A 27,925-nucleotide genomic window follows, 5' to 3' on the forward strand; every position below is an offset into this window, starting at 1 on the left:
ACTCTCAGGCTGTTTGTTTTTTTTGTTTGTTTGTTTGTTTTTGTATGGATGTATTTTGGATTGTACGTGGATTTGTAAGATGTATGGAACTTGGAAAAAAAAATAGCACCTATGGGAAATATATTTCGCTACAAGTTTCATAATGAGAAATACATTCCTGAAAGCTGAAATAGTAGATCAGTAAAGCGAGGCTCTCTGTGGGAGCAGAAGGCACTTTTTTTCTTTTAAAATGCACGTTTGTGTATTTAAACACAGAAAATTAAAAAAAAACAAAAACAACCACAAAACATACAAACAACAACAAAACTGGAGTAATCTCCCGATCTGCTATAGTTCTTTGTCATTATTCACAAAACGCTTAACATGCGTTTTTTTTTCTGCCAAATGGAAATATTCAAGGTGTTTTAATGAAGTAGTGCTTCTGATGTAATATGGGCAGTTATTATATTGCTTATTTGTAATAAATAAATAAATAAATAAGGTAAAAATCATTCAAAAAAGATGCTTTTGATACAACCAGCTACTAGTTACTTTAGAATTACAAGAAGTTGCTAGAAAATGCCTTTACAAATTGGAAAAACATGACACAATGTAATCTGATCCAAGAGGATTGAAGATGATAATCTGCAATGTCCTTGATGGTTGTCCTGTTTGGTGAGATGAAAAAGTGGAAGCACTACAGAATATTTGTCCCTCTGGGGTCGGCAAAAAGGTATCCTTTTTTCAAAGGAAGGAAGGAAAGTCTTCATGCAGTTCAAGAAGAGCAGCAATGCATCCTGATGGGCTGTCTGACTTTCTGGCTCACCTTTGAAAGAAAATAGATTCACAGTGGAAACAAAACACATAAGAAGAAGAGGGAGAAGAAGGAGGAGGCACTCAAGCTCATTTCTATAGGAGAGGAAAAACGTACTTTGGACAAATGAAGTTGTTTAGAAGTACCTCCGTGTAATTTAAAATTCTAAAAATTATACTGTGTTTTAGATTAAAAATTACCCTTACAAATATTAATACTTTTGAATAGAATAAAGAAGGAAAGCAATGGAGTGGTGTTTTTCAACACGAAGTACTGTATAAAGTGCAATATTTTATTTTTATTTTTTATTATATTTTTATTAGGAGCATATTCAGAAGATCAGGTCTTATACCTAATTATACCTTATGTTATAGATTTATTGATTTCCTAAGTCTTGTGGAAGTTTAACTATTTAGTGTGCATTCTAAGTTATTTGCTGGATATTTCCTTTGGTTAAGAACATTTTTTTATATATTATTGTTACATATTCTTTCAAAAGACAAAATGCACTAATCAAACTGTGAAATACCAATAGCTTTTATTTTAACAATAGAAAGCATTATAGATACAAATGTATAACACTGTAAAATATTCTGTGAGCATTTTTTTTTATATTACTAGCATTTATTAGAAAAACAAGGCATTTTCTAGAGATGCTTGGCCTGAAAGGAAAAAGGCTTTTAAAGTGCCCTCCTTTGGATTGTCTCTAAAAGCTTTATGTCCTTTTCACAATGTGGCACATGAACCCACATCCAGTGCTTGAGGTGAGGCCATACAGTGAAGAGCAAAGCAGACAACCTCTTTCTTCTCTCAGTGGGCAGTGCTGGGCCTGATGCACCCCAGGGTACACTTGGCCCTTCTGGCTGCCAGGGCTCACTGCTGGCTCATGTTCAACTTGCCTTCAGCCAGAAGCCCCAGATTCCTTTCTGCAGAACTGCTCTCCAGCCTCTTGTACTCCACTCCGTGCATTTGAGAGCATTAGGTGTGTTCTGAAATGCAGACAACTGTTGTATAGTAATCTGGGAGTCAGAGCAGTTGCTCAGGGACAGGAAGTTCTGGACTTGTATCCCCTGTGGGTATGATGGGATTTCAGGCCCAGTTCTCCAACACTGCAAGAAGAGAATTCTGTGTGCGAGTATACATATGTACCTGCTAACTATGTTGGAACGATGCCATTGTACAGGAGGGAACACTAATAGAACAGTCTTGATGCAAAGGCATGGGAGCAAATAGAATCTGTAGGCCAGTCAGCTGTGGATTGGAAAATTGCCATTAATTACTTGATTTTAAGCATTCCCCTTTTCTGTTTGTGTATGATCTTTCAGTGTAGACTACAGTTTACTGTGAATTGGTTATAATATACGTCTATGTAATGTCTGTTTTTGTCTTACAGTTTACGTGAAAATGAGAAAAGAGAGCTGGAGGAATTTACTGTTTTACATGCACTGACTGGGTGGATACCAGAAGTTATTCCTCTCCAGTAAATTCTTATATTAAACAATTTATATATTTGTTAATTATATGGTTCTATAAAGGGTAATGAAAATTAAGCTGAGTCCTAGAAGTCCTTCAGTGTCAGTTTTGGGGAGTGTAAGGTTTTAATTCTAGAACTTGCCTTCAAGGAATGCAATTTTATTGTGTTTTTATTTGCATGTCATTCAGTTGCTTGTAAAGTTATTTCTGATTATTATTCTTTCTCAGATGAATTTTTTTTGAATTAATATTGCATCCTGTGGTGAAAGCAGGGTTGGAGATATCTGTATACAAGATCAAAAAGTGTTTTTGTGGTGTTTGTTTGTTTGTTTGCATTTCTTGTTTGTTTGTTTGTTTTTTGCTTTCTGAGTATATAGAACTAATAATAGTGTTGTTTTATCTATGGTTAGGTAAAATTGTTCATCTATAACAGTATTTCAGTATTAAATAAGTTCAGTCATGATGATGAGTCATATCTCATCTTTTACTTTAGCACTCGTAGGTTATGCTTGCAGCTTACATTTTTTATGTATTTAGGTTTTTACAGTAGTGCATCTGCAGTCCGTGGACTTAGAAATCTTGACAACCTCAATTTTGTTACTTCATGTAGTTAATTTTTAAAATAGAAACAATAAAAACAGTATTCACAAATCTGGCACTTAAAGCAAACATTAGATTATGCAATAAGAAAATGTGAATACCACAGAATTTTTGCCATAGTGATATAAAAATTGATCTACCTTGTTGTACAATCAGTTGTTTAGTTGTAAAAAGAAAGTTTCCTTTTGTTAGCTTACATTAAACTTATTTATGATTTATTCAGTTTTAGATTATTTCTGGAATCATGTTTCTGTGGTGAAGCAATACAGCAGAAACTGCAGTGTCCTGTCAAAACCTTGTTGTAGATGGTGGAAACAGTGGAAGAGGCATAGAACAGCCTGTGTTGAGACAGTTAGGAAAATGTTTTCTGGAAGTACCTTCAAGAAGATATTTTTAATGTACAGAGCCAGAATCAAGTAATTATACAGCATAATTGCAAAATGCTCTTCAAATTTTCCTGCCACAACTTTTATGTGCTAGAAAGCTCTAGGAAGAGATGCCTAATTTACTTGGGTCTGCAAACACCATCTCTTTCTTTATGGATTTGTCTCTTCACAAAGTGTTGGGTGTTTTGTTGATCATTTTGTCGTTGTTTTGTTTTACTATTTTTTTTTTCTCTTGGCTGCCACACAAAATCAGGCAAATGTGTTTTAGTTACTAAAATCACTCAGTAATTTTTCCAAGAGTTGGACTGCCAGTTGTAGTATACTATTGTCTCAGTGAAGATCAGACATTCTTATTGCAAATATCATTATCAGTGATGTATATATGTTTATTTTTCTTTTAAGGCTTGGATACTTGGATAAAGTCTGGGACCTTCTGAAAACAATTGTGCCAGAATTTAAGTGGACAGATGAGAATACTTTTCAGGCAAATACAAAACCTAAGGAGACCAAACCCTCAGTGTTAAAAAATGAAATTTTACCTGTGAACAAACAGCCGGATAAACCTGAGAAAGCAGAGAAATCTGACAAAGGTCAGTAGTTGTAGGTAGTGTTATCTTTGCAGGTCAAGCATAAATAAAGTTAACATAACCTCTGTCTTTGAGTTTATATATCTTTATTATTCCACGTGCAAGTCTGTTGGTTTGTTGTTTTGCCATACGTTTTGCAATGCCATGAATTCAAAGAAGCTGTATTTTAACTATGCACCTCACTAGAAGCAGTGCTTCACAGAGGGATTTGCAGTGTTGCTTGCAGAGAGATTATAACTGGAGAGGTTAGTCTCCCCGAAGACAACCATTCAGGCCATCCAGAAAGTATATATCTCATGATGGATGTCAGAAAGAGTGATAACATATAGAGTGTACTGACATCCACATACTAATGTTTGTCTACATTTTTATTTATGGTAACTTTTCTGTTCATGCTACTAGGTATTAATTTTCTTCAAGAAACGCTAAATGAAAATACTTATGCTTAGAAATGTATTTGTGCCTGTATATTATTCTGAAACATTTATGTTTGAGGCTGAGTTTTCTAATCTTCTGTTTTTGACTTTTAAGTTAGGCACAGATGCAATTTCACTTAATATTAGTGAAAAATACAAATTGTACTCTGAAATTGCTAGAATTCTAGAAATTTCAGCTAGTTTCTAGAAAATTCTAGCTAGCTTCAAATCCCAAATACTATGTCAAAGGTTTTATGAACATTTTAGAAGAGACCTGGGTGAGATCTCTTATTAGAAGCTCTTGTTATTATTTAACAACTCACCCATTAGTGTAGAAGATATTTCAGAGTTAGGAATGCACATGCAGAAAGATGCAGTTGTTGGGAACAGGACTGTCATTCATTCAATCTGCCATGGTAGTATATTCACAGAAAATGTAAATTTAATCCTGCATAAGATTTAGAAATTATATCAGTAATTGAAACAGCTAAGAATCAGGGAAGCGCTACATTACAGTAAAGCTCTGTAATGTCCATCTGTGAGGCTGCAAACTGTGTTCTGATGCTCTGTTAAACTTCTGGAATTTTTAAAATTAGGGATGTATTTTCCTGTAATCTGAGGGTTTTTTTTTTTTATTATAGTCCAATGTTTTGGCTCTTGCTACTTCCTTGTGATGTTAGAAGCATTCCTGGCAGAATCCTCTGGAAGAGAAAATCTATTTATCTTTATTTTGATTCACAGAAAAAGCAGAGCAGAAAGAAATGGGGAAGAAGAAAAATAGAGACGGAGAAAAGGAAAAAAGCAAGTCAGTGCTTCATGCTTCAGAAGCATCAACAGAAGTACAGTGCTCTCCTCAGCCTTTAGCTGAGAGTAAGTGCTATCAAAGCTAAAAACACAAATGTAAATAAAGGGGCTTTGTTTTCTAACTTAACTGGGGGAAAAGTAAATATACTTTTTTTTTTTTAAATTGTTGATGCAACCTTCACAGGCTGTGTTAAAACCTGAAGTCCTTGTAACATATATATTAATATAACTTATGACATGAAAATAATATTGCAGAAATTTGTATCTGAAACTGAAAGGTAAAGCAAATCTACACAGAACAATTGGAAGTTCCAGGCAAGTCTTATAAGAACAAGATTTTTTTCTAGTGGAAAACAGTCTTTTTATTAAAAAAAAAAGAAAAGAAAAAGAAAGAAAGAAAGAAACTGCTTCTTCTGTAATAACTTCTTTTCAGTCTCTACTTCATCAGTAGTTCAGAACTGGGAAATGTTCCTTGAACAACTAGGAATGTTCCTTGCTGAAGGGCTGAGTGGCCAGAAATATTCATTTGAAATTACTGCGTAACTTGTTTAATGAATTTATTTTTTATTTACTTTTCTTCTAGAATTATGTTTTGATTGTTTTTTTTTATATTGTTGCATTCACAATACTCTACAAATTAAGTAAAGTCTTGTTTTGCGCATTCTGACTTACTATCAACATATATTTTATTGAGAAGCTGGATTCTGAAGAGTATTTAATATGTTGATGCATTACTGCTTCAAGAAAAAAATGTTGCGTTCCTTCTAAATAAATGGCTTTTAAAAAGTCTGATGAATTGTACTTTCCAACCACATGCCAACTCGCTGTTTCCATTCTTCTCATTTCCATTTTTTTTTCTATGCAAACAGCATTGTCTTATTCCATTTCACACACATAGAGGAACTTACTTCTAAAGCAACTTCCAGTTTGACACTCAGTAGGCATACATAAAACTAGAAAGTAGTTATCCAACATTTGAAGTGGAGCTGCAAGGAGCAAAGACAAAACCTTTTGCCAGGTGTCACAATGCCTATACTGAAATGCTGTCTTTGCATGCTTCCTTAGATGACTAAGGAAAGACGTAGAGAAATTGATATACTTCTTTATGAGATGATCTTCACGTGGAACTACACATTCATATTTATAGTACTATAGTTTTTAGATTTCTGATTTTTTTCTGCAGCATTTTTGTAGTGGCTATCAGCCAAACAGCCTTGGTTTCTCTTTATCATTCTGAGGTAACAATGGCTTCTTTCACAATTACAGATGTGAGAAAATAGTTTGGTTGCCTACTACAACAGATATCTAGGGGTGACAAACTATATGAGGGGAACACCCTTTCATAATTCCTGAAGCACCAGCTATCATTACCTCAATTTTCCTATCTCCTTGACAGATTTAAGGGCAGTAAGTCCAGATTTTGACCACTGTTTCTCAAAATATTACCTCATTCTTCCAACTTGCTAGTAGAAAGTGTGAGAGCTCTGGTTTTTGATCCTTTTGTTGGCAAAATCAGATGTTTTTTTGTCACTTTAGAGAGGCCTTTAGCCAGTACTTGCCAATCAGTATACTTCCACTTCATCTGTCTGGATGCGTCTTTCATGCTAGTATACAGTATTTTTAAATTTTGAAGAGAAATAAAAGAATATGGACAAGAGCAACTTCTGACCTGTTGTATTTTAAACTTGTAGTTTTTTTAATTCACTTTTATGAAAACTGTAGAATATAAAAGAGCTGTTTGATTAAAATAACGGTGGTGGTTTTTGGTTTTTTTTTCCATCCACGGCTTCTCTTCTGAGATTTTTGCAGTAAGCTCTTGTTTTGAATGAAACAACAGTCGGAAAGAAGAATAATAAAAACAAGGCAGAGAAGGCTGAATAACTGATGGATCACAATGTTTATTTATGACTTAACTTGTTTTAAAACATTTTATGTTTTCTCCATAGGTTCTTCTGTGCCTACCCAGCCAGAAAAGGCGGTCTATGCTGGCTGTATGCCATTACATTTGTCTGAAGAGAAGATTTTTTCCTTAGTTGAGATGGTAATCCTGTACCCTTGGGAAAATAAGCGTTATACATTTATTATCAGAATGTTTAATTTAGCGACAACTGCACTGTAAAAAATGATGATAATAATTAGTGTAGTCAAACGGACACCGGGTAGTGATTATCAGTTCAGTTTTTTCTTTTTGTCCTTCTAGATTCTGGTCATGTGTTTTCCTACCATGACCCTGCTTATTTTTCAGTTACACTCCACATAGATCCCAAGAGCTGAAGTGTCTGGACAACAAGGCATGGAACAAGAAAATGCATCATGATGAGATGCTTCTGAATGGAAAGGCTAATTATTTTATACATTACCTGAAAAAAATTGTTTATTTTCCAGACTTATTTGATATATATTTTCTGATGCATTGTTCTGTATGAAATGGTGTGTTTGTTTTCATTCATTTCTGTCATTACTGTTGTAATTGATGAAAGCAGATGAGTAAGTTTAACACATCATGCAGCTAGGTTGATAACAGTGGTTAAATTTCCACTTAGCTACTTACAAGCCACAGAAACCTACTTATAATACCAAAGCAGGCTTTCTTGAAATGATTATTAATTAGATGCATTATTTTCTACATTTAAATCATATTTTGCATAATTAGAACATTAGAATGTAATCTTCCTTCTCAGAAAACCAGTAAGCTTCACAGAACAAAGACAATAAATTTCCAAAAATAGTTTACAGGTCTCATGCTTTGATGCTCTTCATTTTTGCACTATTTTCTTCTTCTTCTTCTTTTTCTTTTTTCCTCCAATTAGAAAAAAAAAAAATTACAAGGCACTTTATGTTATTTTATAGACTTTCTTGTTCCTGTGATTTTATTTAAATTTATTTTAATTTAAGGTCTCAGACAGTACTGTCTCTCTGGTAATAGTAAGTAGTATTAGTCATCAAAAAAGCAAATGGGGAGTGGTGACATAGGGGTTGTGTATTTCCTGCCATCTGAGGCCTTTAGTCTCAGACTTGGCTGCAGTTATTTAGGGTACAGAGATTTCTGGATAAGAGTATTTGGTCGTGGCAGACCAAATAGGAAGAGGTAGAGGAATCTAAATGTCTAAAACAGTATTTCAGTAAAGACTGATAGGAAGATGGAAGGAAAGAGTAGATAGAGAAATGTAGTGGATTTATTATTGGCTTCCTTTAAAAAAGCCCATTTTCAGGCTTTCTTTGAAGCACTTTGAGAAGCGCTTCATCAAAGGAAATTACAGAAGGGAGTAGTTGTTGCAGAAATGTTGCTGTTGTCTGTAATTGTACCAGAATTTCTCTCCAAAGGTTTTGCTTTTTCCCTTTTGGCTGAGCTTTCTAGTTTATATGTCCTCAATAGTTTGTTTCATTCAATTGTGTCTTCTACTCAGCAGCTGACAAGTTTTCCTTTACAGTATCTAACCAGTCCTCTTTCAAATCCTTTTTAATTTCGGATGTTTTTGCTTTCATTTTAAGTTGTTTGGATGTGTGTGTACCTAGTCACCACACTCATAACATACCTCTGGAAATTCAGAAATATGTTGCCTGAGTACCTTAGAGCATTTAATTTAATTTAATTTGATCCTCTCCGTTTAAATATCTCTGACAATCACAACCAAAGTCTGCTCTGCGTTGCTTGCAATTATGCTGCCTCGGGAACACATGACAATGAGAAGAAGCATCAGGAAATTACTGATTTATTTAGCAATTGAAATAAGGTGTATTGTTAAAAACAAAATAAAGATATACAAAACTTGAAAGAGAACTTTTTGCAGAGAAAAAAAATAACAGACTTGCATACTGAAGCATTGTTATTTTAATGGGAAGAGCACCACTCAATGTCCACATTTAAAACTGCTCTTAAGTTCTTTGCTAGGGACTTCAGTAGAAAGGTCAGCTGTAGTACCTTCAATGCATTTCGAAAATTAGCTGGGAGATAAACCGCATTGTCTTATGACTTTAATGGCATATTTGTTCAAAGTTATATTACGTTATGAGGATATCACAAGTTATCTGAAAGACCTGTCACTTAGAATTCTGCTTCTTTATAAAGTCAGCATGAAGTAAGGGCTTCTTTCAGAAAAGAAAACTACTTGTGACATCTTTATTTAAAGCAAAATGTTATCAGTCTTCTTTTCTTACTCATGCTCTTCTCCACTTGTGCTTTCTGGAGCACCTAAGGGGATATGGTTTTACAAAGAAGTTCAAAGGTGAGATGAATCTTTCATGAAAAGTAAACTCTATGTAAACACTTTTAAATAATCAATTATACCTTTTATGCTGAATGCCAATCCTAATTAGAATGCTTTTGGATAATTTTGTCAGGCAAGCCATTTTCATTTCATTTGTTACCCAAAACACTGGATACGTCTCTGTGCATACTGTTTGTTCATGAGGTGATGAGAAAGGAGAGCTATCACCAATCAGGTTTTCTTTCCACGTTTTTTAGACTGATTCTTCAGAGAAGCTGAGACAGCATGGGCTTTCCCAAGTATACAGCCATCCCGTCCTGGTTACTAGAACTAGGTCCTGCCCCCTGGAAGCCGCAAAGCAACCAGCTTTACCAGTTGCTCCCTGGAAGCTTTTCCGTCAGAAAAAAACAACTGTTGCGAAATCTGAACCTCAAGGTTTGTCTGTTCAATAAATTTTAAAATACATGTTCATCATTATAAACGTTCTCAAGGACAGTTATGTTAGCATAATTTCTATAGAACTCTCCCAGGGATTAGATTTTTTTTCTCTCTCTCTTTTATTTTTATTTTTTGCCATTTTTATAATACTTCACCTTAGCTCTATTATTTCTTAAATGCTTTGAGAAGTGTCTTAATCTGTCTCCAAGAAATTAATCTTTGGTAGTGGAGAAAATGAAGTAGGAATGTTATCAGAGCAGTGCAGAAACTCCAACACAGAGCCATGAAAGCTTCTGAACACCTTTTGTAAATTTGAAGTATGAAAGTAGTCCTTCTGCAACTGTTAATAATTTTAAGGGTAAATCTATTCTGGGGTTTATCTGTACTGCACAATGGAATTAAGTACGTAGTATGAGCTAGCTTGAATGTGAAGGCTTTACAGGCATGCTAACAAAATAGACTGGCATAAGAAGAAGGAAATCAATAAAGGCAGAATGTCCTGCTTTAGTTCCGAGTTACTTTGCATCCGTTGACATGTAGGCTGAACACACTTCTAATACATTGCAAGCTGAGAGTCAGAGTGTTTACTTTATTTTCCTGTGATACATCAGCTAAAACCACCCTGGTCATTCAATTCTATATACTCTTCTATGTGGTGAGGTGTTGGAACAGGCTACCCAGAAAGGTTGTGGATGCTCCATCCCTGCAGGTGTTCAAGGCCAGGTTGGATGGGCCCAGCACAAGCCGTTCTACTATTCTATGGTTCTATTCGAGTGCATGCCGTGGTACTTGGAGATTGCTTCCTGAAGTCTTTATAAAATTATTTAGGAGTGAGGAATCACCTATGGAAATCATTTGTCAATGAAGTATTAAATACTTCTTGTGAATATATATTTAACAAGTTTTTTTTTTTTTTTTTTTTCCCAGAACCTGTGATAGAGAAACCTGAACAATATGTTGAGATTGCTAGTCTATTTTTAAATCAGAAATTTAATTCTATCAAAATACCCAAGGATATGTAAGTATTCAATAGTTTTATCAGTAACTTCACATTGTTAGTAATTTTTGCTGTAAAAATACGTGTGCAACTTTTGTTAAATACAACTGTACGTAATTTGAATAAACCGCATATTTGACAGGATCTGCATTTTAGTCATAGTGATTAGTTTGATTGTTGATACATCAGTTAGATATTTTTTGAAGATCAACATATGACCATTGCAGAAGTGACTTTGGATTATTATGAAATGCTCTGGGAATATTGTTTTGCTGATTCAGATGGTTTTTGCTGGTTAAAATACAGTAAATCAGTTGTTTGTAGGAATAAATACACATATAAATATTTTAAGCAATATGCATAAATGCATTATTGAAGGAATGAGAGAATAAAAATTAAGATGATTTAATATTTGTATGTTAGCATATTTTATTTATTTACTTTTCATATTTAATGAATTTCTTTGTGGTCACTCTGCACCATTTAGTCAAGGATGGTTTATTAGATAGTCTAAGTTTCCATGACAATCAGCTAATTTAGTCTCTTGTGATTTAATTAAAGGTAGTAACCAAAAAAATACATATCAGGAATTGGCATTTTGTTCAAGTAACATAGCTACCTAAATACGATAAAATACTTTTATACATAACTGGGACTGAACTTGATTTTATTCTCTTGCTTTTATTCTAATAACATTTTTTGAAGCACTCAAAGGGATGATAATTGTAACACTGTTACTGCTAAGGATCTTGATGTTTCATTACATCAATCCTTAAGACAGGAGTTAGATAACACCAACATTTTTCTCTGTTCTTCATTGTTGCCATGACACCTTAAAACACAAGACCGTAAAGATCATCAAGTCCAACCACAACCTAACCATACTACCCTAACAACCCTCCACTAAATCATGTCCCTGAGCACCACATCTAAATGGTTTTTAAACACATCCAGGGATGGTGACTCAACCACCTCCCTGGGGAGCCTATTCCGGTGCTTAACAACCCTTTTTGTAAAGAAGTGTTTCCTGATATCCAACCTAAACTTACCCTGGCACAACTTAAGGCCGTTTCCCCTTGTCCTGTCACCAGTGAGAAGAGACCAACCCCACTCTCACTGTAAGCACCTTCCAGGTATTGGAAGACAGCAGTAAGGTCTCCCCTCAGCCTCGTCTTCCCCAGACTAAACAGCCCCAGTTCCTTCAGTCTCTCCTTGTGGCGCATATTCTCCAAGCCCTTCACAAGCCTTGTTGCCCTTCTTTGGATTTGTTCCAGCACCTCCATGTCCTTTCTGTACTGGGGTCCCCAAACCTGAACACAGTCCCCAAACCTGAGGCACAAGTACACCAAGGCTGAGTACAGGGGCAGGATTACTTCCCCAGTCGTGCTCACCAAACCATTCCTGATACAAGCCAGGATGCCATTGGCCTTCTTGGCCACCTGGGCACACTGCTGGCTCATATTCAGTATGAATATATTGAATCAGTCCATCAGTACACCAAGGTCCCTTTCCATAAGGCAGCTTTCCAGCCACTCCACCCCCAGTCTGAGGTTGTTGTGACCAAAATGCAGGACCCAACGCTTGGCCCTATTGAAACTCATACAGTTAACCTTGGCCCATCGATCCAGTCTATCCAGGTCCCTCTGTAGTGCCCTTCTCCCCTCAGGCAGATCAACACTCCCTACCAACTTGGTGTCATCTGCAAACTTACTGAGGGTACACTCAATCCCCTCATCAAGATCGTTAATAAAGATGTTAAATAGAAGTGGCCCCAGTACCGAGACCTAGGGGACACCGCTCGTGACAAGCCACCAACTGGATTTAACTCCACTGACCACAGCTCTTTGGGCCCAGCCATCCAGCCAGTGTTTCACCCAGCAGAGTGTTCACCCATCCAAACCATAGGCAGACAGCTTCTCCACGAGAATGTTGTGGGTGACAGTGTCAAAGGCTTTACTGAAGTCCAGATAGACCACATCGACAGCCTTACCTTCATCCACTAAGTCTTGTCATAGAATGAAATCAGGTTTGTCAGACAGGATCTACCCTTCATAAACACATGCTGACTGGGCCTGATCCCCTGTTTCTATATTTCAGTTTTTACTTCTGCCTCCACTGAACTCAGAGGCAGAATTTCCTTTTACTATAGCCAGAGTTGGCCTTATACGTTTCAAACTTTTTTTTTTTTTTTTTTTGCCTTATTTCTATAATTATTTTCCTTTCTACAGGCAATAGAAATTTATTCATTTCTGGTATTATCATCTGGTTTTCATGAACTAGTATGGGTTTTGTTTTGTTGAAGATTATTTAAGAGGGCAACAGTTCAGGTCTTACAAACATATATATGTGTGTGGTACTAAGCCAGTAATTATAAGGAATATATACATATGTACATTTTCTGCTGCCTTATTAAACTATTGAAATAAAGGAGATGCAAATTATTTTGACAGAATTTTGTTTAAAAAAGTAGTTATGAAATCTGCAATTTGAAAGCAAATATGTGGCTTAAAGCATTTGGGCTTTCTTTTATTATTTAGCTCCTTCACACAGTCTACCATCCAAAAAGGATTTCATTTGGTGACCCATCTCCCTTCTGTCACTGAAAGCAATGAAAATGTAGATGACAGTAATGTGGAAATGAATCAAAGTGGGAGATGCTCAAATGCAGAAGATTATTCTCAGGTAATCATTTAATTTTCCTTTTTTTTTTTTTTTTTTTTTTTTTAACTTGGCCTAGTTTTATGTTCCAAAAGACAGTGAAAGAAGAAATAGGAAATACTTGATTCTTAAATATGGGTTTTAAAAGACATCTTTGTAAGCTTCCTCACCCACCCTACCATATTTCAGTAAATTCCCTCTTTGTTCCAGTTACTAGTTTTATTGATACATGGGAGATCTTTTGCTAACACTTTTCATTTAAAAGTCATTTTTTTATGATTTATTCTTTAGATTCTAAAAGTAACAATGCCAATACAATAAAACATTTTGATCTTGCTCTTTAAAATAAATTTGATGGGAAAGTCTTAATGAGAATCATGTCTTTATAGATGTTTGATTCATGGTTTATTACAATTATGCTATTCCAGCTACAGTGAAGGATGGTATGTGGCAGCTTGAAAAATATGGACTTTGTAAACACATGCCTTAAAATCACATCCTCACATGATTCTTAATTGAAAGCCACATACCTCCAAAAATGTCCACTAGGTAGGGGCAGCACGCTCAGCACTGCTTGCCAAGTGCCTCCAGAGAGGAAAATGCTGGTCTCTAAGGATTACTAGTTACTTGTCTCCACTGTAGTTTTCCATGGCAGGCAATATGAATCTTACCTAATATCGGTTGGATGTTACTAGAATTACTTTTGGCAGATGTAACTACTATTTTTTGTTGTCATTTTTGTTTTAAATTGGTTTGTACTTTGTTCTTTCCATTTACTACTTAAGTCTGCTTTTAAATAAGCCTCCAACAGAAAGCTCCTTGTAATATTTAAACCTTATGTTTTGAACAGAGGAAGGATGATTTCAAACAAAGACTTTCTGGATATCACGCTATTTCGTGTAAAATATTTTATACAGAAAACTGATCTGCAGCACAGAGAAATCGGTATTTAAATATTCAAACAAACAAACAAAGCTTGATGCATGTAGTTTCATTTGCTCAACATCTACAAACAAGTCCAGATTGTCAGTACCATTACCTCATCAGTTTCATACTTAGTGTGGCAAACAGTGCTCATAAGAACATATGATAGCATTTCTTTCTTTGACTTTCAGAAAACTGAAGGGGAAAAGCTGCCTAGTATGTATAAAAATGCCTTTCAATACAATTAAAAATCTGCATCTAACCAGAAAAACAATTATATTTTGGAAAAGATGTGCTCCCAACTTGTGTTTACTACAGTTACTCCTGTCTGCATTTATTTTCTGTCCCAAGTAGGTTTTTTACATTCAGTATGATTACAGTATAGAAAATTGTTTAAAAGACTATAAAATATGTCCATCCAAAGGGCTACATGAAGGAAAAACAACTTCAAAATGCTGATCTTTACAATCTTGTAGAAGAGATGACTGAATTATTTTAAAATTTCTGCAGTCTCTTTCTTGGACAAACTGATAAGTATACATGGGGATAATATTTCTGAAATTTGTTTGAGGTACAGTGACTTGGTGTATAGAGTTACATAATGTGTTTAAAGACCGCAAGCATACTGTTGAAGATAGTATTAGGTATCTTCATAGACAAAGAAAACTTAATAATTAATTTTGGTAAAATTTGAAGTAAAAGTAAAATCTTTTGCTATATAATTTTGGAGTACCTATTTACATCTGTTCAGAATATATTATAATGGAATTTTTATATTTCAGATCTGAAACTCATTTCTTTTTAAATTGTTCTATGTCCATTGTGTGTGTAGAAAGTGTACACGTGTGTAGATATATTTATTGGGTATTTATTAGTTAAAAATAAGGCAGTGCTGTAGTGAAAGAAAATTCTTTGCAGTAAAATGTTTTTGACTACTCTGCATTTTGTGCCCATTTTACAAACAATATATTTAATCGTACTTCATTTTCTTTTAGAAGTGTTTTTAATTATTGCAAATTACAAAAACCATTACACTAGCAGCAGGATAAAAAGATTCTGTAAGTAGTAGTAGTTCTGTAAGTAGTAATTATTGGTTGGGTTACTTCTGTCTCTATAGCTGAACAAATACAAAGTTAATTGTAACAATTAACAAAGTTAATTGTAAAGTAGTAGACATCTTTGTACTAGAGGCATAGAAATAGTTTAGAATGTCACTTTGCTTTTCTCCTCTAGTCCTTGAGTTAAGAGCCATTCTGACTGTAGAAAGATGCTCTGTCAGTACGGTGTGCAAACAAGGAAGCTCAAGGGCGAGTAAGAAAATACATGAAAGAGAGATACTGATTAAAAAAAAAAAAAAGAGTGGTAAGAAGACGTGAATACGATTTAGTCTGAGGGCAATCTGATTCAGAAGTGAAATGTAAGAAGTTATGAGCAGCTAATTAACTTGTTCTTGAACCTTACCTTTGCCTCAATTTAAATCTCATCTGAAAAATGTTGAGGCTATCAATAGGTGTGGTATGTAGGTAGAAGTGCATTTGAACTGATGGAGAAAGAAAACAAAGTTTTTAACTTGCAGAATAATCTTCTTTGTTTCCCATCTTGACAGTTTTAATTAAAAAAACTTTATGGGTATCTCTAGGAGATTTATTATTGGAGTTTTCTTTCTCTAGCTTTGAAGCTGAAAATAACAATATACATATAAATAATTGTATATCTGATTAGGAATAGCAAATGCTGAAAGAGCAACCTTGATATCCTCAGATGATTAGCTTATTGCCAGTTTGTAGAATTTCATACTGTGTTATACTGAGCATTAATAACTTTGTTTTCAGTTTTAAGCAGGAAATCACCATGTTTATCTAGGTGCTCCGTGCTGTCAAATTCAACGTTAGCACCTCTGCCATAGACAGAAATGAATATAGATGAGGATTCTGGGGGGGGGGGGGGGGGGGGGGGGGAGGGAGGTGACAATGCTTGTTAAATGGAGAGCTGGAATGAAAAGATGATTGCAAAGTTTTTAACAGAACTTCTAGGCTTCAGTATTTTCCTTTGCAAACTAAGGTTAGTCCAGTTAACCCACTGATAGCTTAGTGCAAAGTGGACTTTCCCAAAGGCAGGCTAGCTGGATTTCAACTTCAGTCATATTAATTCATCTCCTCTAGCTTTGAAATGACAATGTCTGGAGTAAAGTTGTTTGCAAACAAACAATCAAAAATTGCAGATTTTTTTGTTTGTTCGTTTATGCTGCTGATACAAAACTGAACATGCTGTAGCAGTCAAGTGTGGTGTTTTGACTGACAGTTTTAGAAGCACAAGAAAAAATTCTTGTTGGAAGAGACCTCTATATACTCTCCAAGAATGAAAACAATATAGAATGGAACCACATCTAGAATAGATCTAATTACTTCTTGGAATAGAACTTATTGTCAAAGAACATTAGTGTCAGATAATGTTTTTAATAGTATAGGAGTAGGCATGTGGAAAATCTTTTATCCCAGACTGCAGATCATATGTATGTCTCTAGAAAAACATACCCTTTGCCTTTCATTTTCCTTTTCCTTTAGAGTTAATACACTAGCTCATTTCTTATAGCTCAGGAAGGACAACTATGAAAAGGAAATGTTTTCTTTAAAAATATGATACAAAATTAGAATCACTTTTTTTTTTCCCTCTCATATAGGAACAGCATAAAACAGAGAGACCCACTGGAGGTAATATTTTTGAAATTCATATTCAGATTTCTGCTATTCTCATATTATTTGATTTCATTGTCAACCTTCATTTTAACAATATAATCAATCTTATGCGTTTATGGGTTTTGGTCGCAAAAACTTTGAAGAATGGGTGTAACTGCAGAGTGGAGACTTCATATTGGTATTTAAAATTCCCTAACTTCCAGGAATATTTTGAAAAAATTACACTTTTCACATTAGAATGTTCTTCTCCAATAAAATAGACTGGATTTCATACACAGAGATCTGTTTCTGAACAGTGTAAACTGTTTTTGTTTTGTTTTCTCTGAAATAGAAGGCAAGAAAAAAAAGACAGCTTCAATTTTAATAAATGTTGCATTATTATGTTTTTGATCTGTTAGGGTTTGAAGAGTGTGCAGATGGAAGAAACAAAAAACATATGTTCGGCACAGACAAAGAACATTATTTTAACATCATACTTTTAAGAACTTTTAATCTTTTCAACCACTGAGTGCTAGGATGTCTTTTCTTTTTATTCTTTGTAGGATTTTTATATTTTCAGTAAATAGAAACAAAACAGGAGAATCTCACTGTATGAAAATTCTATAAGTTAATGAGCTGTGGAAATATAATCCTTCAGTTATTGACTCACAGCTCAGTAGCTGTTTTAGCGCTGACCCAAAGCCCAATAGAAATATAATAGCTATCAATAGATGGCTCCTTAAATCCTGCCATACATATGCTGGGATGCTGAACTATTTCTGTAGCTGTCATTATTTATTGATTCTAATAATGGTGCATCTTGGTAGCCTGACAACTATATGTTCTGTTTACTTGAAAGTCTAGTCAGGAAATGCCCCTTGAAAAGATTTCTAATTAGTGTACAGATTGGTTCTAGAATAATAACATGATACACTTTTACAATACTGGTATCCTTCAAAATGTCTCTATATCCTTTTGTTGCATCAGAATCAGTGATCATATGGGTGATAGAGGAGTTTTATCAACTTACTGATGCAACATAAAGTTAATAATTTGGGCAAACGTTTCTTTCACTCCAAAGGTCATCCAACTCATTGAGGGATCACCCAGTGAATAGATGCATTGCAGGGAAAGTAGTAGGAATGTGCATGTTACTAAGTGCATAATTAGATGATGCTCTTTTTTGACCATTTACCAGTCTTTCATGTTGCAGTTCATATTCCTTTGCCACACTCTTGGTTAACCCTGATTAGTACAGGAATCCTGATGAATTGCTACTAATGCTGTGGCACTTCTCTGTATATGCTGATATTTTTTTCAGAACCAGTATGCTTTTTTGAGGTCGTGAGATAAGGATGGTTCAGTGTCAGTTTGTAATTTATTAATGGACAGAGAACTTGAGCTACTCATCAATTCCAATGCGTATGCCTCCAGTTCTTAATAAAAGCCTTCTAATTGTGTTCCTAATGCAAGCATTTACATTTGCATAAATAACACTGCTCTCTTCATTACACAGCTTATACTTCTTATACCAAATCTTATCATATTCAGTTTTACTAATAAATATCAGCATATCAAATCAGCTACTTCCCTGAGATCTGGCTAAGTTATACCTATTGCATTTCATTATCTAAAAGTTAGTATTTTCATCAAAAAACCCTACCCTCTCAAAAAACCCTAACTTAGTCTGACATATTCTACGTGGAGCAAGTTATTTTGCCTTTCAATTAGTCATCTATTTACCCCATTTTATATCCCTCTGTATTTGATTAGTATTTACACTTTTTCAAGGAATAAAATTGTATTATAATTACAGGCAATTTGTTGCTGAAATTATCGTCCATATGTCAGTCTTAAAATACTGATTTGTACAGAGCAGCTCTTAAGATTTGCTTCAAATGTAGTTACAGCTTTATTCCAGAAAATATATCTGCAATATATCACCTAGTGTTTTCAGTTTTTCATATTTGGAAGTGCCCCTTCTTGCATAGAAGGCCTATGAACAGTTTTTGGAATTGTGTTTCTGTATGATTCCAGGAAAATTTGAACAGCATTATCTTTGGTATACACAGATAAAAATGGAAAAAATGCATTTTTTGATGACATTCTCACAAGATTCTCACTGTTTCTTCAAAGAAAAGTGGGGAAAATTCAGCCATTTTGTTGAAACTGTTTTTGCTTTCATTTAGCTGCCCTTGGAAGGTTATGTTCCCTCTGGCCCCAGTCTGTATAAATGATCAACAGAAAGATTTATATATTGACTTTTAAATAACGTGGAGCATATATTCTACTTGAAGGCTGTGGAAATCTACTGACCCAGCTGATCTTGAACAATGTCTATTGATAGCACTCTAGTCCCTGTGTTCAGAATGAACAGAGGAGCAACACTGAGCTGCATGGGATACAGTTACACTCTGGTGATCCCCTTTCCATAGTTCCTGCAACAGGCAGGTTTCTAAGACAAATACCGGTTATTTCACTGGGGGCCCAAAACCCACATTACACAAGTCTCAGGAGAAGTCTACATTTTACAGCTTTCAGGCAGTTTTCCCGTACTGTAAGGGAGAAAAAAGAGACTATGGCACATTTCCTTCCATTATGTTCCTTTCAATTCTTGACAAATAGTTGCAAAATAATTACAGTCACTTCCATCTTGTAAGCTCATTAGTTATCCAGCGGATCACTGTATTTCAGTGAACAAGAAATATTAAAAAGCATATTAAAAATAAATTATACATTTTTCTAATTAGCTTTCTTCTTTGTCATATGGATGTGTTTGGGTATTAACTCAGCTTTTCCCTTACCATTCTGAGCTAACAGCTGTTAATGTTTGAACTGTTGTATTCTACTATTCTCAGCTGCTCTGGGCTATCCTTAAATTTTTTTTGAGAAGACTGAGTAACTTCTATAACAATTCATGTGAATCTCATAGAGTAAAGGCAGAGATTGTGAAAGTACATTGCAACTTAAAATGTTATTAATTTATTACAAAATGTGTATACGCGATATTCTGTGTAGATATTTTGGCATGATTCTGACAATAGTGAGATTTCTGATTTTCCTACAGGAAAATTAATTAATATTGTTGAAATTAAATTCTATTAACAAGTAGTTTGACTGACTAATGTGAGTAGCATCAAAGGGATTCTGAGTCCCAGCAGCAAGGATAGGCCTTTATGTCTTCTATGGGTTATAAAAATTACAATGCAACACTAGCTTTTCACTGAACAGAAGCAGAGGATTCAATGTTTTTTATATGCTCATATTAAAGGTTCCAGTGCACAGTTCCATTTGTAATAGTATAATGAGACAGAATACTCACGCAGTTTCAGATGGAAGCAACAAAACGCTATACAAAATTGCTGTAGTCATCTTTTGATCTTTTTAGGTTAATGCTACGGTTATTATTTTTAATAACTGTATGTGGAAAGTAGCCTGGTGATTTTAGGATAATTTTTTACGTAAGAATGATTTTACTTTGATGTATGTGTTGCCCGTGTATTGAACCTGTGTGTCTTCCTATGTCTGCAGAAGAATCGCGTGAGAATTTTAGTTCTAATTCAAAACAAATGTCAAAAACAGCTGATACTGTTGTGAACAGCAAGGCAGTGGATGAATCAAAGGAAGAAATCAAGTCAGAAAAAACTTCTGTTTCCACGGAAACCTGGATTAGCATTGAGGACTTCTGTGTTTGTTTCCAGTAAGGAACAGAAGTTTTGTGTTGTATTCCTTACAATATAGGGTGTAACAGTGATAAAATATGAGAGGTGACTGTATTAAACCTGTATCATCTCAACAGATCTTTTCTGTATAGTTTTCCTGCCTTTCAGGTTAGTTCCAAGGCTTCTCTTCAGACCCTGTCCCTATTGACAGTGAATCTGTAGGTGCAGCACCAGGCCGCCTTGCATGTGCCCTCTAGAGTTCTGTGAAGCACAACCATCTGCTTCACAGTGCAGATGCCACACTGTGACATGTGTGGAGGATGGCAGGTCTTGAAACACAAAGCAGTTAAGGTGCTCCTATGTCAGACGCGTTTGCCACTGATTGACCAAACTCCGTGTCTGAACATCACTATTTCAAAGCAATAAAGGTTGTTAAATCTGCTGCATATGCTCCAAAAAAGAAACTTCATATTCTCCCAACAAGTTAAAAAAAATCTATTATTTCAAAAATCATGTGGTTCATTTAATGTATTTCAGATATGATTTGTAGACTAAAAAAAATGTTTCTGAAAGTAAGCAAACACTAGAAAATTGAGAACAGGCATTAATAAACTTTACAAAAGAGCTCTTCAGTAGTTAACTTATTGCAGTAGCTTTCAGACATGAAAATTCTTGAAAAATACTAACTTGTTACAATTTACAGATTATAGGTTAATAAGAAAAAACAATGGCCTAACCTCCAACACACCACTGTAGAAGTGCAGCAAAAGTATAAGTTATTATCAGCTGATTTCTCCATAGATGAACTGTATTCACCTTTAATGAAACTAATAATTCTGAACCATTTGTGAGGAATAGCTTTCAGTGACTTATGGAAGATTATAATGCATGTACTAATTAAATTAAAAACTTATGTAATGGAACAGACGTTTATCTGAAATACACAATTTATACATTTTTTCTTCCTAGGAACCTGTATGTTTTTCATAAGCCACATACATATGCTTATAACTATCAGAAGACAGACTTTAAGGTATATAATTGCATTGCTTTTTTTGTGTACTTTTTCTTTTGTCTTTGTTCAAAGTTCATATAATTAGATAATACATGTATCCTAAGTGTAATTTGTACATTGCGTAGAACTGCTATTCCTGAAAAAGTAGTAGTGTGTTAGGATTATTACAGATTATGTTCCCAGCAAATACCTGGAAGTGTTTCACTGTGTTCAAATCAAGAATAAAATATGTTATATTGCCATTACAGAATAAATTCAAAAATATGGAGTATGCAACTCGTCACTTTTGGTAGTGAGAGTATATATTACATTGAATTGTGTCTCCATATTTTTTTTTAGTCTTGAGTGAAATCTGTCTTACAGCAATTAAATTCAATGATGATTCAGCTTCAGAATCCCTTCTTCAGTTCTCTTCCTTCATCTTCACCTGTGATCTAACACCCGAATCAGAAGTCTGTTTAGCTTAGCCTTCTACTTTCTCTGTACATGCTAAGTCCTACAGTTTTATGCAACTCCTTAGTTGCATAAAACTACAGTATTTCTTTAAACCTGCCATTAGTTTCTATTATCAGAAGATTATTCAACATGCTTGAATATCCTGTTCCAGCTCCAGTTTCATACTGTAACTGAAGTGTAATTGTAGAGTACTGAAGTGCAAACCTAGGCATGAATTTAATGTAAAACTCTATACTGGAGAGGTTAACTACATGTATTATGCTTCATAACTATAGTGTATCTGCAATTTTATACCTCTCTGTATTTATAATCACATAATAAGAAATTTTATGAAACATTTCATGATATATTTTCACAAACCGTAATTAACCTGAAGTCAACGTGACACTGTGTGCTTTTGTGCTAAAACTTACCTAATCACCCTTTGCTGTAAAACCGGTTTTGTTTTTTTTTTACATTGATATGCTTGAGTTGTATGAACTAACAGGAAAACTGTATCAGAGTTATAAAAGAACACTTATATTATCCTATGAAAGAAGTAGTAATATACAGCATTCCAGGATCAAGCACCAAAAATGTATTGGTATGACTCTAAGAAAATGTAGCACATAATAAAACAGATCAGTAGCAAAGAAGCTCATTCACCTTCAGAATTTGAAGAATTTCTAGGAGCAGCAGAGTTATTTTATATTTTTTTATATTTGCATAGGAATTACATATTAAAATTGAGAATGAAAAATGTGTGAGCAGACAACATTCAATAAGAATTTAAAATTAACTTATTCTTTCTCTATACAGTCTACTGATGATCGAGTCTTCTACTATTTACTTGTGGACAGTCTGAAGCCTATTGAAATTCTGGTTAGCTTTTCTGCACTAGTATGCTGGAATGACACTGGAGGTAAGGCCAATGCAGAAAAGTGCATATTCATAGAATCATAGAGTGGCTTTGGTTGGAAAGGACCTTAAAGATCATCCATTCCAGCCCCCTGCTGTGGGCAGGGCTGCCACCCACCCGATCAGGCTTCTCAGGGCCCCATCCAACCTGACCTTGAGCACCTCCAGGAATGGGGCATCCACAGTGTCTCTGGGCAGTCTGTTCTAGTGCCTTACCATGCCCTGATTAAAGAATCTTTTCCTGGCATCTAACCTAAACCTCCCTTTTTAAGTTTAAAACCACTTCCCCTTGCCCTATCACTATTGGACCATGTAAAAGGTTGGTCCGCCTCCTTGTGGTAAGTTCCCTTCACGTACTGTGAAGCTGCAATGAGGTCTCCCCAGAGTCTTCTCCCCTCAAAGCCAAATAAGTTCAGCTTTCTCAACCTTTCATCACAGGGGAGGTGCTCCAGCCCTTTGTTCAGCTTTGTTGTCCTTTTCTGGACCCACTCCAACAGCTCCACATCTTTTTGTGTGCCAGGGGTCCAGGCACACAGTACTCCATGGGGCCTCACAAGGGCATAGCAGAGGAGGACAATCACCTCCCTCATTCTGCTGGCTGCCCTTCTTTTGATGCAACTTAGGATACAGTTGGCCTTCCAAGCTGCGAGTGTGTACTTTAATGTCTGTGCCGTTGTTTTTTGCTGTGGAGTATTGTGGCACAGTTTGGCAGCTTATCATTAAATAGGCAAACAGATTCTTGGAAATATATTTGAAGTCCAAGCAACATTTTATTGTTAGTTCATATGGAAGACAAATATTTTCTTGAAAGGATCTCCTTACTGTTTATTATGGTTTGCTGCATGCTTTTCATCAGTTGATTTTTGAACTGATTTTTTAAACCAATGTACTGTAAGTTCTTAACTATATTTAAAGAGAGATTATTTCAAGATCCAGAAACTTGGATGGTTTCAATATACATCTGATTATATCAGTGGAATACAAAAAGTAGCAGACAGTAAAGCTATTTGTTGTTATGACAATCAGATTATGTTAAAAAGACGTTCAAATGTCAGGTACTACTTCAGGAGTAGAGCAGCCAGAACCAAATAGAACCTCCCCAAAAAAGTAACCATCTCAACACACCTAATCAAAATATAATCAAAAGTATAGTTAAAGTAGCTATAATATGGACATAAGCTTTGTATGGATATTTACTTCCTTTGCAGGTGGACAGAATGCATTTTTAAGGAGTGTTAGAAAGGACTTAAGTGTCTTGGAAGATGTCTAATTTTCACATTCTTCCAGTACCTTGCTTCGACCATAGTTTTCTAAAAAATAGTGACATCTCTGTGACCTATGAGTTTCTCTTGATTGTCTCTTTTCTCTGAGTTATCAAAACCTATGTGAAGACTTCAGCGACTGTAGATACCAGTTCTGTATTTATGATAACTTTTCCATTATAGTCTACACCTAACCTCCCCCCCCCCTTTTTTTCCCCCATTTTTCTTGTTATAGCTGCTAAACAAGAAGGTTCTAGTGTTTCAAAGGCACTGTTGAAGGTTGAACATTTTTCTTGGAAATGTGTGACTCCGGGGGAACTTGTGCTAAAGATGCATACACACGCAACCAAAGCTACTGTGTTAAATCTCCCTGTTGGGTACGTATGAGACTTCATTCCCAAAGGCTCTTTTTTACTTAGAGATTAAGATGATTTACTTTACACACTAAGATTTTATTTTCTAAAACATAAGTTTTTGTTTAAATCAAACTCTCTGATAGCTAAGATTTGGTAAAACTGAAAAATTGCTATGATTTTAAAACAATTACAGAAACTTCTATAAAATTTATTATTTCTTTCTTTTTTTTTTGTTCTTATTTAAGAGCAATTAGCAAGAAAAAATCTTAAAAAAAATACAGAAAACATCACAGTACAAAATCTACCTAAAATTATTTCTAATGAGAAAGATTTTGAGATATTTCTCAAAGGACCAAGAAAAATAAATAAATATTAAGATTTTTAGTGAAACTGTGAAAGAATGATGGCATAGCTTTTCTTGAAATAGGATTTATGAATAATGAGATGAGAAAATCTGAGGGGATACAAGAGGCCTTGTGTAGCTTATCTTACATTCCAAGTAAAGTTTTTCCAAAACTTCATTATTAGCACACAATAAAATTTATTTCTCTATGTATATAACTCCATGTATTCAGTGTAAAGCATTTCCGGTTTTTAAAATAAATAAGTAAAAGGCAAGAGCCTTCGATATTTATTAGTTTCTGGAAGTGGTTCAAATGGAAAATGACATCATTTTAACATGCACTAAGCGTATAGTTGCTGATGAATTCATTGAGGCTTTTTACTTTGTTGGAAAATAGAGACACACACCAGTTTAATTTCAAAAAAGATGTCTCAAAAATTTATTTAGTAAGCAATGAACTGAACTTTCAACTTGTTTATTTTTTCAAAAATATAAATTAATATTGTACTACATGTTCACAGTTCAAGAAAATGTACTTCAGAAAATTCACTCAGAGTATGTCTGTCCAATATTTTAAATGTCTTGAAAACAAAACAAAATCTTGTCAGGCTTCAAATGAACAGATATAAAAGAAAATACCATAATACTTGCATGTTGGTAGTAAAATAAACTCTTCACTAGAGCCCTCTAATTGTCTAAATTCAGATTAAATATAGAAAAGATGTGATTCTGATTACAGGTTTGTTCTGTTAGTACACACATCTTGGTATAGTTTCTGATATTTGCATGTCCTTGACCTCTACAGAAGCAATAAGATGTGCATCTTTTTGTACCTGCAAAACTATGAGCTTCCTACCTTTTATTCTCTTTACTCTTGCCAAGACCAGCAGGCTTTCATTAAGCTTTAATTTACAGCAAGTGTGGGAAACAGATGGGCTTATTGACCACTCTCCTATTTTATTTCAAATGAGATATGCCTTGTTCAGCCTGGAAGGTACTTTCTTCTTTCTGCTTTGTCAGTTGTTGGGAAGTGTCTTATATTTCACTTCCCAAGTTGATGTAGTTAAAATGTGGAAGAGTTCAGGATGAGGTGAGCAATTTCTTACTCTTGCTGCTGTACTTCTGTTTAATATGAAGTTGCAGCCAGTATCTACTTGTCTAAATGCCATTCTGACAATGATAGAAGATTGTGAAGCTTTGTTATTTGATGTTAGCAGCCTCAAGTATCTCAGAGGGACTGCAGGAAGTTATTCACTGGTGAGAAGAGCTTGAGGCCCCTGTGTTGTGTAACTATAGTTGGGAATTGTTTATTTTATAATTGGAGTATGTTGTAGGGTGTGATGAGATGAAGTGCATGTTAATAGCACATACTGAGTTCCTATTGTTTGCCACTTCAGTAGGTTACTATGGGATTGTCTGGCCCACAGTTGCCATATAAAGTGATTATTCTGAAACATTAACCTGGCATGTGTTAAACTTTTCTGGTAGTTGTCTCTATAAACACAGAAATCATGATCTAACTTATGTGACCAGAGCACTTAGCTTCCTTTAGAAGTTTCCTAGAGCAAATGTGTTTGTAAGTGTAGCTAACCGACCTAAAATCTTCAGCTTATATCCATCTGAAATAGTGGAATTACTTATTCTGCTACAGAAAAAGTAAAATCTAAATATAAACAAATAAAATAATGACTTTTCTGATTTTACCTATTTGCCTATATCTAGAAGTTTTAGCAAAGCAAGGAGTTAGGGATGCAAGATTTGGAGAATGAGAGAATCTGGATCTGGGAAAGGGTATCTTTTTTTAACAAATGTTGTTATGAAAAGAAAAGCTTAAGAATAACTGTGACTTAACAACAATGGAAAAAGTTATTTTTAATTTAAATTTTATTTTTCTTTTTTCTTTAATGTAGGCGACACATACTTCTCTTTACAATAAGTTCTGCTGTAGGGCACCATATTCATCTCTGTAGCATGGTGCCCTGTGTCTTTGGAGAAGAGGATGCTGTAATGCGAAATCTCGAAAAGGTATGCATGTCTAGAACTAGTCAAGTATTGCGTTAAAGTTATTTCTGACTGTTATTGGTTTTTGAAGTTAAATACTATTTATCTTTTAGTATGCTTGAAAGTATAATACTAATTTTAATATGAAATGGGTGAGTAGATTGAAAATGTTTTTAGCGGGCACTGAGATGGATTTTGCAATAGCTGACTTGTATGAACGTGCAAGTAAGCATTATGCAGTACACATAGAAAAACTGCATAAAGTAGAATACTGAAAATACTCTTGCTGAGATACATATGTCCAAGTAAGTGTTTAAGCTCTCTCTTTGAGGCATGTGAAAAAGTACACATGATCTGTGTTCAAACATACATGTCTAGTAAAATAGATTGTCACATCAATAAATTTTGTTTTGTTCCATGAGATCACATATTACTCACTGGGTCTTTATTTTATCCCTAAAATAAAGAATTGATTCAAACAATTTCTCAAACCTGAGGTAAGATTCCCTGGGGAGTAACTCCTACAGCTTGTGCTCTTTGTTGCCTTCAGTCTAGGTGGGTATCACTGCCATTCATGTTTTCAACATTTCTTTGGCAAGCAGTATGCCCAAATATTTGACGTGAGCATATGGGGAGGGAATACAGCTTCTAAAGCTCAGTTCTGCAAAAATTAAGTAAATAAATTGGAAGGTGAGCATAATGGCAAATTTGTGCAGCAGTTCAGATTCAGGATCCTAATAATAGAGATCAGCATTAAATCAGCATTATGTATATCTATGATATTTATTCTAGAAAAGAAGTTTAATTATGAGAAGCTGGGACATTAAAAATTGTTTGTTGCTGGACTATCTCTTCATCTTCAGTGTGTCATTTGCAGGAAAATGTCCAGTATTTTGCACAGAAATCCTGGTGAAGAGTAAAAATGCCTTAATGCCCAAATACATGCTGCCTGTTTTCATTTACAGGTGAATACA

The 27,925-nt window shown here is 34.8% G+C and overlaps 1 protein-coding gene across 3 annotated transcripts in view; it reads left to right on the forward strand.

Moving 5' to 3' along the window:
* Nucleotides 1-27,925, forward strand: part of ADGB (androglobin) — a 74,685-nt gene that overhangs the window by 17,046 nt on the left and 29,714 nt on the right. For all 3 annotated transcript variants that reach the window (XM_419656.8, XM_040698175.1, XM_040698176.1), the window contains exons 7-19: nucleotides 2,187-2,273; nucleotides 3,655-3,842; nucleotides 4,997-5,125; nucleotides 7,006-7,100; nucleotides 9,525-9,702; nucleotides 10,633-10,723; nucleotides 13,240-13,384; nucleotides 16,965-16,995; nucleotides 20,491-20,659; nucleotides 21,591-21,654; nucleotides 22,891-22,993; nucleotides 24,487-24,628; nucleotides 26,861-26,975. In XM_419656.8, coding sequence (XP_419656.5) covers nucleotides 2,187-2,273; nucleotides 3,655-3,842; nucleotides 4,997-5,125; nucleotides 7,006-7,100; nucleotides 9,525-9,702; nucleotides 10,633-10,723; nucleotides 13,240-13,384; nucleotides 16,965-16,995; nucleotides 20,491-20,659; nucleotides 21,591-21,654; nucleotides 22,891-22,993; nucleotides 24,487-24,628; nucleotides 26,861-26,975 — 1,537 coding nt within the window. The remainder of the gene's footprint in view (nucleotides 1-2,186; nucleotides 2,274-3,654; nucleotides 3,843-4,996; nucleotides 5,126-7,005; nucleotides 7,101-9,524; nucleotides 9,703-10,632; nucleotides 10,724-13,239; nucleotides 13,385-16,964; nucleotides 16,996-20,490; nucleotides 20,660-21,590; nucleotides 21,655-22,890; nucleotides 22,994-24,486; nucleotides 24,629-26,860; nucleotides 26,976-27,925) is intronic.

The sequence above is a fragment of the Gallus gallus genome, chromosome 3 (genome assembly GCF_016699485.2).
Source record: "Gallus gallus isolate bGalGal1 chromosome 3, bGalGal1.mat.broiler.GRCg7b, whole genome shotgun sequence".
In the NCBI taxonomy this organism is placed as follows: domain Eukaryota; kingdom Metazoa; phylum Chordata; class Aves; order Galliformes; family Phasianidae; genus Gallus; species Gallus gallus.